The 12,781-nt window shown below is 36.6% G+C and overlaps 2 protein-coding genes across 2 annotated transcripts in view; one reads left to right on the top strand and one right to left on the bottom strand.

Moving 5' to 3' along the window:
- The window catches only part of GAS6 (growth arrest specific 6), a 99,932-nt gene that overhangs the window by 68,010 nt on the left and 19,141 nt on the right, over window positions 1–12,781 (top strand). The window contains exons 8-11 of the mRNA XM_074192110.1: window positions 941–1,062; window positions 2,428–2,546; window positions 2,951–3,140; window positions 12,405–12,569. Coding sequence (XP_074048211.1) covers window positions 941–1,062; window positions 2,428–2,546; window positions 2,951–3,140; window positions 12,405–12,569 — 596 coding nt within the window. The remainder of the gene's footprint in view (window positions 1–940; window positions 1,063–2,427; window positions 2,547–2,950; window positions 3,141–12,404; window positions 12,570–12,781) is intronic.
- The window catches only part of TMEM255B (transmembrane protein 255B), a 161,519-nt gene continuing 155,599 nt past the window's right edge, over window positions 6,862–12,781 (bottom strand). The window contains exon 9 of the mRNA XM_074192114.1: window positions 6,862–7,771. Coding sequence (XP_074048215.1) covers window positions 7,712–7,771 — 60 coding nt within the window. The 3' untranslated portion in view covers window positions 6,862–7,711. The remainder of the gene's footprint in view (window positions 7,772–12,781) is intronic.

The following is a 12,781-nucleotide window of genomic DNA, read 5'->3' as shown; positions in this document are numbered from 1 at the left end:
CAAGCATACATGAAAACATACATACACACATACATGCTTAAATTACACATATATGTTTATGTTGATAAAGTCACACCCTGACATATTTATTCAATGTAGATTGATAGATAGATAGATAGATAGATAGATAGATAGATAGATGATAGATAGATAGATAGATGATAGATATAAAGTATCATTGTGCTCTATGGACAAATGTAAATCTACATGAATCTCTAAATATTCACGAATATATTTGGAGTAAATACCTGAGTATGAAATGGGCATTATATCTAATTTCTGAGCCTCAACTGTACTATCCATGAGCTGAAGAGAAACAATAACTATATCTAACCCTCCCTCATACACACACACACACACACACACACACACACACACACACACACATATACACACAGTTTATGAGAAATGATAAGTAGGTCCCTGGGTCATGTCTGTCCTGAGAAGTTGGACAATATTTTCTTGTTCACAACTATGGACAGCATTAAAAGCAAGGTGTAAAAGGCAAGTGAAAATTGGTGATTTCTCTTCCTTCTTAGCATTGAAGAGGCTCATCTCCAGTGGTAATGCTATTTTCTAACACTCATCTAAGCTCTGATTTTATGGCTTCCAAAATGTATGTCCGTGATGCAAACACATGCATATATGTATGTGTGTGTGTGTGTGTGTGGACACATACTATAAATTAAGTGTAAATCTTCAAGTAAGCTAAATCACATATTAATTGTTCAAATTTTATCTTTTAAAAACTATCTTTGGATGAGTTTCTTTTGCCACTTTAAAAAAAAAACTAAAAGGGAGGAGGAGGAATAAGGATAGACTAACTGCCTGATACCCATTATCAGCCCCTCATTGTTTAGATTGCATTTTAGGGACTCTCTTGTTTCAACAAGCATCAATACCTCTTTATCTTCCCTGCCTCCCCTTTTGTGGCATGCAGATGTGAATGAATGTGAAGAAAAACTCTGTGAACAGACCTGTGTCAATTCTCCTGGGAGTTACGCTTGTCACTGTGATGGCAGAGGGGGAGTAAAACTGTCCCATGACATGAACACTTGTGAGGTACTTTTCACTTAAATACTTGTGCAATGAAAAGGTCACCCCAGACTCCATTTCCTGAATTCCACATTCACAAATGACTTTATGAGAAGGGCTCATCATCCCAAAGGTTTCTTCCTTTAAAACAAACAAGTGGCCAAACACCACCTATATTGAATTATAAGGAATAGTTAATTCATAACTGTCAAGAGATGGTCTGCAATCCCTTTGCCTCTGCCAAAGACTATTCCTCCTGTATTCATTGGAAATATATGGAGGCTTGGTATAAGACCTGCTTCTACATTAATAATAATGTTTGGTTGTATTTGCAGGATCACCGTGGTAACTATGAATTTGAAAAACTGACCAGTACAGTTAGTTGTGGACCAAAAAGGGTGACACATGAGAATATGCATTTTCTCCTAAGTCTGTCACACTTACTCAGGAAACTAGTCTATTAGACAAGACTTCAGTTATACATGTATGTGATTAAGTGCTGAACAATCACACATCTCCATGGGCTGACAGGACTGACTTTATCCACAACTTTTGCTATTTACCTGATGTCTCTGAGTAAAGCATAAAGTGATCTGCCTGGTCAAGAAATTACATTTTGCCTTAAAAGAAAAGAAGAAATGAAAAAGCAAAATTCTTCCAGATGAACAAACAAGTTTTTATGGATTTCTACAGCTAGCTATAAGATACTGAGAAAGTATAACATATAGTTTCTGCATTCTATAACTAAATTGGGAAGGCAGTGAATATCAGCCAGATTCACAATGATGGCCTTAATGACACAGTGGTAGAATGCTCAGGAAGACCTGAGCTCAAATCTGGCTTCAACCACTTCTAGCTGTGTGACCCTGGGCAAATCATTTAACTTCTTTCTGCCTCAGTTTCCTCATCTGTAAAATAGGAATAATAATGTCACCCATCTACCTCCCAAGGTTGTTATGAAGATTGAATGATATAAAAATTATAAAGCACTTAGAGTAAGAACTATATAAAATGTTATTGATGTTATTTCTTCCTCATTTTCTCACAAAGCTATAAATTATCATTCTCAATAGTGGCTCAAGGATCCAATAGTGATCTGGTAAATCTAAATTTGCCCTAACTAATATCCCCTCCTAATATCCCTTCAGTCTTCTCCTGACATAATATAGTGAAAAGTGCATTCCCTTAGGAATCAGGAGAACTGGGAATCCAGTTATGCCACTCATTAACTATGTGTAAGTCACTTCATCTTTCCTGGTTTAATTTCCTTATTCATAGAAGGAGGTGTTTGGACTAAGACTAAGATTCCTTCTAACCCTTAATTATCTAATTCCTAAAGCTATAGATTTCCCTTCTCTGTTATTCAACTTTTTTCACTCTTTTTTTGAACAGGATATATTGCCGTGTATTTCTTTTGATGTGGCCAAAAGCGTGAAATCTTTATATCTCGGTCGAATGTCCAATGGAGCTCCAGTGATCAGGCTCCGTTTCAAAAGGTTACAGCCTACAAGGTGAGGATATGCCAAAAGTATATATACATATATTTATTTATATATGTATATATATTAATTTGTCTCTTTAGTCCAGAAACAAATGGAAATGCTGTCTTAAAGGGACATTGCTTGCAGTGACCAAAAAATAGAGAAACCATCTGATCCCCAGGTAACTGGTTATTACCCTCAAAATGAAAAAAAAAAATTCTCATCATGCTGGGGGATTCCTCCTATTGTTGGTTTCTTAGAGCACTTCAGGGACTATTTAGGCAGTAGTCAAGGTCTATATTTAGTTATGAATGAGTATGTGCCATTGTGATCACTGAACTGCATTCTGAATGAGCTATCAATAGGAAAATAAACATTTGGTAGTTATAACCTCTGCATAATTCTAATTTGTTTCTTGACACCCTCATGATCAGAGTTGTGGCTGAATTCGACTTTAGAACCTTTGATCCTGAAGGTATCATTTTCTTTGCCGGAGGCCGTCAAGACAACACATGGATCATATTGGCTCTGCGGGCTGGGAGACTGGAACTGCAACTGAAATACAACGGCATAGGGAGAGTCACCAGCAGTGGGCCAGTCATTAACCATGGCATATGGCAAACAGTAAGTACATGTTCTTTGTTTAGGTTGTCATTGTTTCGGTTCTCCTTCATGACTGATAGAATCACTGCCAGTCTACAGCAGCCACTCCAGTCATTGCCATTCCTAGTTTCTTAGAATCAGTGGTCTGACATTGTTGTAATTGACTTCAAGGAAATGTTTCTAGATTTCTTAAGTGCCTACTGTTGTGGGTCAGAATGAAGTGAGAAACAGAGAGCCCTTTAATCTTGTCCACATTCTTCTTTGACAAGCCTAGACTATAAATTCTCCTCACCTTAGCCCCTTAGAATCCTTAGGTTCCTTCAAGCCACAACCCCATCGTCTAAAAAAAGAGCCTTTCCTGAACTTCCTAGTGCTTGCTCAATACATCTTCAAATTATTTTGTATTACATGTATTACATATAACTTTACATGTTTTATCACCTCAGTAGAATGTAAGCTCATTGAGGGTTGGATTTTGTCTTCTATGCATATTTCAGATAACTTAGTAACTATTTTAAAAATTAATAATTAGTAACTCTTTAATAAAATTCTTCTAATTGTTTGACATTCACAATCTAACTTTTCAGTATCATCTTCCATTAATGCATTAATTACATTAATTAATCTTGCTTCTTAAAGCAAAAATTTACTTATTCAAAGTTCAGTACTTAGTCATGTGTAGATATAAATATTCCTGGCTATTTTTATGTATGCAAATACAAGTTAAGCCTTTTGATCCCACTGGAATTAGATGGTTACCTCCCAGTTGCATCATGAGACTTTTAGTCTAGGTAGCTGATATAAAGTTTCTTTAGATGCCACTTTCCTGGCAAGAGATCTTAATTCTTTAATTGTAATATAACAAGGGTCAATTTGATCATCAAAGTGATGTACTTTTTGACAGTAGGGTTTTTTCCCATTTTGAGAAAAAAAGGAAAACTACTACCCCCTAACCCTTAAAAATAAGATAATGTGGAAAATTTCACTCTCAACTGTATTCATAAAGACATTGTAGACATTTGGTAATATTTCCATCCCATCAAGTAATGTCTCATTCCTTTCCTGACCTCTTAAAGTAACAAGTAACACCAAAGCAACAGGAAGGGTGTGTTTCAGCAAAGTTGCAGATAAAAATGTAGAACATCAAGGAACTGTATACTCTCGAGGAACCAAGATTTCTGAAAACTGAGGGCCTTCCTGGTCTGTAGACATTTGAAATATTGTTCACTCCACAGACCCCTGGATAAGGGCATCACTCTAACTAAATGTGAGGAGCCTGGGAGAGGCCCAGGGATCATTTAGCTCCTGGGAAAGTGTTATAGAATATATTTGATACAATCCTCCCCCACTGTTGAGTCACAATTGCAACCACCCCAGGAAAAGCAAACTAGTTTCCCTGTTTTGTCTGGGAGTGTGGCAAATTTAGATGAATTAGATCTCATTCAAGAGGACAAATGAAATTCTCAGGATAAAGGCAGTCAATCCTTGATGGGGAGGCACTCTCTGCTCCCTTCCTTTTATGACATCTAAATAGATGTTCTGTGTTCAGAATTCTGTATTTAGAAAACAAGGACTATGTCAAAAATGAAGGTCCTTCAAGTCCTTTGACTTAAGCCTAAAGGAGATGGGTAAAACTGCTTGACCCACTTCTTAACATCTCTTAGCTCAGCAGAGTGCTAGGTATGAAGTCAAAAAGACCTGATTTCAAACCCAGTCTCAGATACTTACTAGCTGATTGACCCTAGAAGTCTCAGTTTCCTCATTTGTAGAATGAGAGTATTAGACCCACTGACTTCTAAGATCTCTCCCAGTTCTAAATCTATGAGTCTATGATTTTTATGCATGTTTACCTATACATCTTCTGTAGAGAATTTATCCTATGTACTAAAGGTCTTCTCTTATTCTTTAATATCTTACGCTACCACTGTATCACTTGGTTTCTCTTATTTTTGAGAGATGACTGTCAGATATCCTTCTGAAGTCACCCATTTCCTAGATACTGTCTTAAATGTCATTTCTTATACAAGTTTTAGTTGGTGATGCGCTCTCTCTCTCTCTCTCTCTCTCTCTCTCATAGCATTTCCATTTGTTTCTGGACTAAAGAGACAAATTAATACATACATATATATATATATACATATATATACATATATATGTATATATATGTATATATATATATATACACATATATACTTTTGGCATATCCTCACCTCGTAGGCTGTAACCTTTTGAAATGGAACCTGATCACTGGAGCCCCATTGGACATTCGACCGAGATATAAAGAGAAAGAGAGAGAAAGAGAGCACTCATGTGCTCTGTGTTCTGCTATTTGATCCTCACAACAGTACTGGAAGTAGATAGGTAGTATTATTATCTCCCTTTTATAGGTGAGGAAAATGAGTCAGATAGAGGTTAAGTAACTTACCTAGGGTCACACAGTTAAGTATCTGAGGCCACATTTGAACCCAGGTCCTTCTTGAATCCATTTTTGAACTGCTATCTACTGCACCACCTAGTTGCCACTATACCTACCATGGTTCTTTCATTTGGGTTATTTATAAATTTATTCTTCTGGAAATATTGGTGTACCATTATGGCATTATTCGGAGAATAGGTTGTTTTTAACTGTAAATTGTCTGGGATAATTGAAAGCATGGTGCTGTTTCCCAAATGCACCAAGCTTTTCCTAGACAATTTGGGGAAGAAATTGTTTTCTGCAGATGTATTTTGGCTATGCAAAATCTTGACTACTTAACTAACTGTGAGACATTTAGCAAATCTCTTCACTTTTCTCATTCTTAGTCTCCTCTTCAGAAAAATGAAAATGTTGGACTACTACCTCTGAGGTACCATCCATGTCTAAATTATTGTTTTTCTATATGTTAAATATAGGCATTCTCATTACAACTGGGTTGGGTTTCAAGCATTGATTTGTAAGATCATTCTTTGGAATTTGAAATACACTTTCTTATAGAACCCATGTTATGTAGGTTCTGAAGCCAGTTCATAGGAGACCATGATGTTATTAAGGCAGTACTAATAATAGCCCAGTTCCCTTGAGATCCTTAAGCCATTGTCCCTTTGAATTCTGAATTCCTCTGAACCTCAGCTAGGGGGACGATGGTAGACTGAAAGTTCTGCTGTCTGGCAAACTCCTGTGGCAGCACAGGGAGAAAGACAGAGCAGCTATGAGGTGAGAGGGTGTTCCTTGAGGAGTGGCTATCCAGCAAAAGCAGAAGGGTCTTATCACAGAAGACATTGTCAGGGCAGAAGTGAGACAGGACAGTAGTGGTTGTTCACATTGAAAGGTCTTTCATAAGTTTTGTTCCTGAGTCAGAAACTGCTTGTCAATCACTAAGAGGTCCCACCCATCTCCTAACTTCAGTACTTCAGAGACTTAGGACACTATATAAAGTAGTCTTCAATGTTCTGTAAATATATTATACAGTTCCAAACTCATATTCATTTGTTAGTAGTCTGCCTTCCCAAGGGAGGATCATTGTTAATAAGAGAGTGAATGAATGAATTCCTTTTTCTATTCACCTGGCTCAAATGGTTACTCACTCTGGCAAGTAAGGGAGTAGCTAGTTCCAATTCTGAATTAAAAAATAAAATAAAAGGAATAGGCTGAGTGTTTAAGGATTGAAACACCAGTAGTATATTGGCCTGAATATAATTCTTATTTGCCTAACCTTATATAGATAATATGTATTTAAACATTCTTTTGGTATATGATATGCACAGCCATACTGAGGTAAAAAAAATTACTGAGAAAGGAAACTGCTCAATAAAGATTTTTTCCCCTCCTTAGTGTAATGGAAAGAACATGAGATTTAACTAAAAAGAACTATTTTTCAAGGCCAGATCTTGTTTGGAAGTTCCCTGTTAAGAAAAGTCAAAGTACTATATAATTTAAGGGACAGCACTGTATTCAAACTTGTATAACTCCAATGCTTCAACTTTTTCTCTTCTCATGTTCTTTTTAACATTCTGCAATCTAGCTTTTTATTTCATCTACCAACTGAAACTGCACTTTTCAAAGTCATCAATAATCTCCTAATCACCAAATTTATTGAAGATTTTATCTTATACTGTCAATCCTGGGATCCTTATAGAGAGGGAAATAACTGAATGTTTTCATATTTTTCACTCCCCATCCCCTCAGCTCCCAGGGCTTAATAATGACCTAGTAGTTTAAAATCTGATTTTTACCAGCCCTTTACAGTGTATTTTCTCTTTTGATAAAGTCATTTGGCTGATGGAGACAGAGGTCCAACATAGGGCCTCTCTGATTCTGAGATATGTGGGTACCCAACTTGCCCTCTCTTTATCCAAATTATAACCCCTAGCTTGCATTTCAGGAGTGAAGTTTAGTCATCTGGAAGGAATTAGCTAATAGCTGTAGATACTCACTTTTAGTTGAAGAGGGACAAATGGAAAAGGGCAAAGATATTTTCCCCCTTGTTCCTTTGCCAGATATCCTGGTCCTTTCTTCAACTAGGCATCCTAATAACTTTCCCAAGATCCAGGCATTTGGATAAGATCACTCCAAGGCAAGGAGACTGGGCATCTAAAGTGTCCTATCAGTTATGCTAAAACTCAGAACTCTTATTTCTTGAAGAGAGTGAACCAGTGTTCTCATCCCTCTTCTCCTGGAAAAAAAGAAAAACTGTCTGAGAGACATAGACATTTTTTTAACTTGTAGCACTTATATTTTCATTATATAATGACATGTTGGGCATTACAATTCTCAACTTTTAGGATGGCTTACAAAAGTTGGTATTATACTGTCATGTATTTGGTATTATACTGTCATTTGGTACTGTCATGTACCAAAACTTATGTAACTTAATTAGATGCACAAATTTATATCTTGTAAATGCAGACCTTTTTTGCAACTCAAGGTTGAGTAACTTAGCCCATGACACTGGGGGAAAATGGTAGGTTAAGGAAAAAAATGGTTCCTAAGGCTTGTATTCAATATATATTTCTTCTAGGGTGGTAGCAAGCTATAACAGAAATTTCATAAACTCTTACCAGCCTCAGAACAGAAATTTTGCAAGTCAGTTCTTTTAGAAGCTGGAAATTTTACCTATAGATAACTTGTACAGATCTGATGCTTTATAGAACTAAACTGTACAGCTGTTGAGTGTCAACCAGTCAAATATTATATTGCTGTATCATCAGGTTAATTCTCTATAGAAGTTAACCCTTAGCATTAGCCTTACCTATAAAAATGAAATGACCTGTATCAGGGTATAGATCAAAGATATGTACAAGGTATGCTAAAAATGTACACCAAGGGAACAACTGTTAACTTGAATATGAGGTCAAATCAATAACGGTTTAACAATCTAAAACTGCTGATATTTGTCGACTATCAGATACAAACTTCCCCCAGGACAAGTTTCTTTTTTCAAGGAAGGCTTATTTCATGAGACTAACATGAGATTTATATTTGCCAGGGTGAAAGAATACTCAAGCTGCAAATGCTATGCACCTGCTAGCACTCCATTTAGAAGCATTTGCAATGGACAATCCTTATCCTCTTTGACCTCTCTGCTGCATTTGGCACAGCCAACCAACCTCTTCCTCTGCATAATTTCTCTTCTCTGAGTCTTCAGGGCATTCCTCTCTCCTGGTTCTTCTTCCTGTACAATTGTTATGTCTCAAACTCCTTGGAATTTTAATGCCCCTTTTCATCCCACTAACTGGGGGCAAAGTCCAATACTCTTCTGCTTTTCGCCTTTCTTTCTATACTATCTCCATGAACTCATCAACTCACATGAGTTCAACTATCATGTCTATGCATATGACTTACAGATAGACTTATCTATCTCCACTCTCTCCTGATTTTATTAATTTATTTATCTTCACTCTGCCCCCTACCCTCACAAATCTACCCATCTTCAAAATTTCCCTAATACTTTCAAGGTGTTGAAGGTATTCTGAGACTCCTAGGTTTGAAACCTTAATGTTATCTTCAGTGGTACACTCACCTCACATAAATGGATCAGTTGCCAATCTTATCATTGCTCTCATCATAACATACCTTATAGAGGTTCTCTCCTCCCCACTCAAACATACCATCCTATTTCAAGTCCTCATCTCTTCTTATCTCAACAATTATTCCCCTAAACCTTCCTATTTCATTTCCCCATTTCAATCCTCTCTCTACTTTAATACACCCTTTACATAGCTGCCAAAATGATTTTCCTAAAGTGCAAGTCTGATTCAAGTTGCCTCTATCCTGCCTCCTTATTTTACAAACTCCAGTAGTATTCCCCATGGTTTCAGGATTCAGCGATAAACACCTTTGTTTAATATTTAATGCTTTTCACAATATAGCCTCTTTCTTCCTTTTCAGACTTCTTTTTGCTTACTCTTTGCAATCCCATCTTACTGTCATATCATAATACTCAATCATATTTTCTGTTACACAAGCTGCCCCATCTCCCATTTCCATATGTTTGTACAGGTTGTCTCCTTTGCCTTCTCACCTCCACCTCTTGAAATCTCTGATTTTCTTCAAGATTTAGCTTGTATTACCTTCTTCATGAGACTTTTCCTGATGCCTTCCTCCCAGATAATAATGCACTTATTCCCAACTTTTTCATTTTGTGTATACTTGAAAAGGTATACCTTGTCTCTACCATTAAAATATAACCTCCTTGAAAATAGGAAATTATAAATTTTGTCTTTGTATTCCTAGAGCACTTGATAAATTGCCTGTCATATAAAGTGCTTAATAAATGCATTTATTAAATGAATTTAACCTGTTTCCATTTCTTCAATTATAAAATGAGGAGATGGTATAGAATAGAATAGCATAAATAGGCTGTGATAAAGGAATTTAGGTAAGAGAATAGAATAGATAAAACAGGATAGAATAAGTGGCATGGTACAGGATAGGATTAGATAGGATAGGATGGAATAGACAAGTTATGATAGATAGGATATATATAAGGTAGGATCAGGTAAGACTCTTTTAGCTCTAAATTTTAGGATCCTCAGCTTTAGAGGCCAGGTGCTTCATCTGCTATTCTGGAAGATATTAATGGTTAAAGGATGTAGGATCATTGCCTGGAGAAATCTTTGGAGTAGTCCATAGGATATTAAATTAAATTACATTTCAGTGACTTCCTTAGAATGAATTTGAATCACTGTATTAGCCTTGGAATTGACTAGCCCTTTTTGTAGCATCTCAGGACAATGAATGTCCAAGAATGGTCAAATATTTGGGAATCTGTTCCTGTTCTCTGTTAAGTCCTTGTCTCTAGAAATGGCTTTTTGGGGCTGAGAGAGGGATACAAACTTATCAAATACATCGTCTAAGCTATAGCCATGAAGATGTTAGCTTATAAGAGTGAATCAAAATAGTCTTTTTGGGGACAGTTAAGGTAAAAGCAGAGGCACTATTCAAAGTAGGCGGCTTTAAATCTAACAATCTTAACTATAACCCCTAAACTGATACATTTGTTCAAGACTATCTGATTTCATTCTGGTTGTGCTAGCTATGCATTAGGCAAATCACCTAAACTCCATGGGCCTCAGATTTCTTATCTGTTATACAAGGTGTTAAATTAGATGATCTTTTAAGTCTCTCCCAATTCAAGAGTTTATGTATTTGCTGCTATTTGTGTTATTTTATTCTTATAATTAGTTTTTTTAATTGAACAAAATTCTACAAAAATTCAAAGTTCTTATCCTTGTTCACCCAGTAAGATAGCCAGATCCCCAAAGCATCCAAGATTCTAGTGTTTAGCATGATAGAGTGGGATAGAGCCGAGACTTGTATTCAGAGAACTTAGGTCCAAGTCTTAGTTCTTAATCTTTTAGGACTTCATAGAAGAATGGGGGAGGGAGAGGAGGAGTGGGAAGGAAAAACATAATAGCTCTATTCAAGGATTTGGGGGTTGTCATTTGTAAGAGATATTCAGCTTGTTCTGTTTAGCCCTAGAGGGCAGAATTAGAAGCAATGGGAGAAAGTTGCCAAGACAGAAATTTAGGCTTTATATCTGGAAAAACTTCTTAATAATTTATTGTTGTTCAGTCATTTCTGATTCTTCATGACCCCATTTGGAATTTTCTGGGCAAATATATCAGAGCAATTTGACAGTTCCTTCTCCAGCACATTTTACAGATGAGAAAACTGAAGTAAGCAGGGTGCAGTGACTTGCCCAGGGTCACACAGCTAGAAGTATCAGAAGCCACACAGCTGACTCCAGACCTGTTGTTCTAGCCACTGAACCACCTAGCTGCCCTATGAATTTAGGTTGTCCATAGAACACTGTGAATTTGCCCAGGCTGATCTCCCATGTTGCTCTACAAAACTAGTAGCCTACCTTCCCCAGCAGTAGTAGGTATGTTCTCTAGGGATTTGCACACTAATTTTCACAGGAGGATAGCATTGGAGCTAGAATGAATTTTGGAGACTACAGGCCTAACCCTTCATTTGTAAAAGTTTAAATTAAATGACTTAATCGAACTTGCATAAAGAATAAGTAACAGAGATATAAACCCAGCTCCTCTGACTCTAAATTCCAAACTCCTTCCACTGTATCTATCATCCATCTAAGCTCAATATGAGTATGAAAGAACATAACTCTAGTGACCATATAGTGATAATGACCTCAGACATTATCTGGAATGATCCTTAGATGAAGTCCACATGGATCATATCTAGACCCACAGCTTCCTATGGTAGAGAAGAAATTAGCTCCCAGTAGATTCACTAAAAGATAACCTTGGGTTGATTTATGTCTGTGTTTTCTTATTCCTGAGTTAATTTATTGTACCTTCAGAGAACTAGAGAGGATAAAGAACATTCTGTGCACCCAGAAAGGAGAAGAGAAAAGTTCTGCCTGTGATTTTTTAAAAAACCACATTGTAAATATGTGTTTCTACTAATCTTTGTCTGATGCCTTTGACTTAAGACATCAGTCTATTTATTCTTTAGATGCATTCAGTGTCTGAAAAATGGACCTTTTGGTGGTCTGAAAGATTGTTGTAAATTGTGTCTCATTATATTAAGCATGCATCAGAGTATTGAACAGACCTTGGGTTCTTTTTCACTTGACAGTACCAGCTTTTGTGACTTTCTCAAAACATTGTCCTGGTTTTTGGCAAAAACGCATATTGTTCTTTATGAACTCATTTGCCTGAGCATAGAAGGGTCAAAGCAACTGAAGCTTTGAGCAGTAATAGAATTAAGCTTCTATTTTCTCCCCTAGAATTCAGCTGCCCCTCTCTGAATGAAAATTTTCACCATTTGTTCTCCCTCAGATTTCCGTTGAGGAGGTGGAGAAAAATCTTGTGATCAAGGTTAACAACGATGCTGTTATGAAAATAGCAGTCTCTGGGGAACTTTTTCAGTTGTATCGAGGATTGTATCAGCTGAACCTAACAGTGGGAGGCATTCCTTTTAAAGATAAATACCTTGTTCACCCGGTAAGTACCATCATGCTAATGAATTATGCAGTATGTCCTACAGGTGGAAATTTGTGTCAGGTGGGCACTTTCCTTACATCTAAAAGTGGATAATATTAACTAAACTTGGCAAAGGGCTTAGGAAAAGGCTAAAACTATCACTATTTCAAAAAGAAGACCTACATTCTTAATCAGATGAGCTTATCTTCATTCTATCTTCAGACTTAACTTTC

Source organism: Macrotis lagotis, chromosome 6 (genome assembly GCF_037893015.1).
Source record: "Macrotis lagotis isolate mMagLag1 chromosome 6, bilby.v1.9.chrom.fasta, whole genome shotgun sequence".
Taxonomy (NCBI): Eukaryota; Metazoa; Chordata; class Mammalia; order Peramelemorphia; family Peramelidae; genus Macrotis; species Macrotis lagotis.
This window is presented reverse-complemented; position numbering and strand designations above follow the sequence as displayed.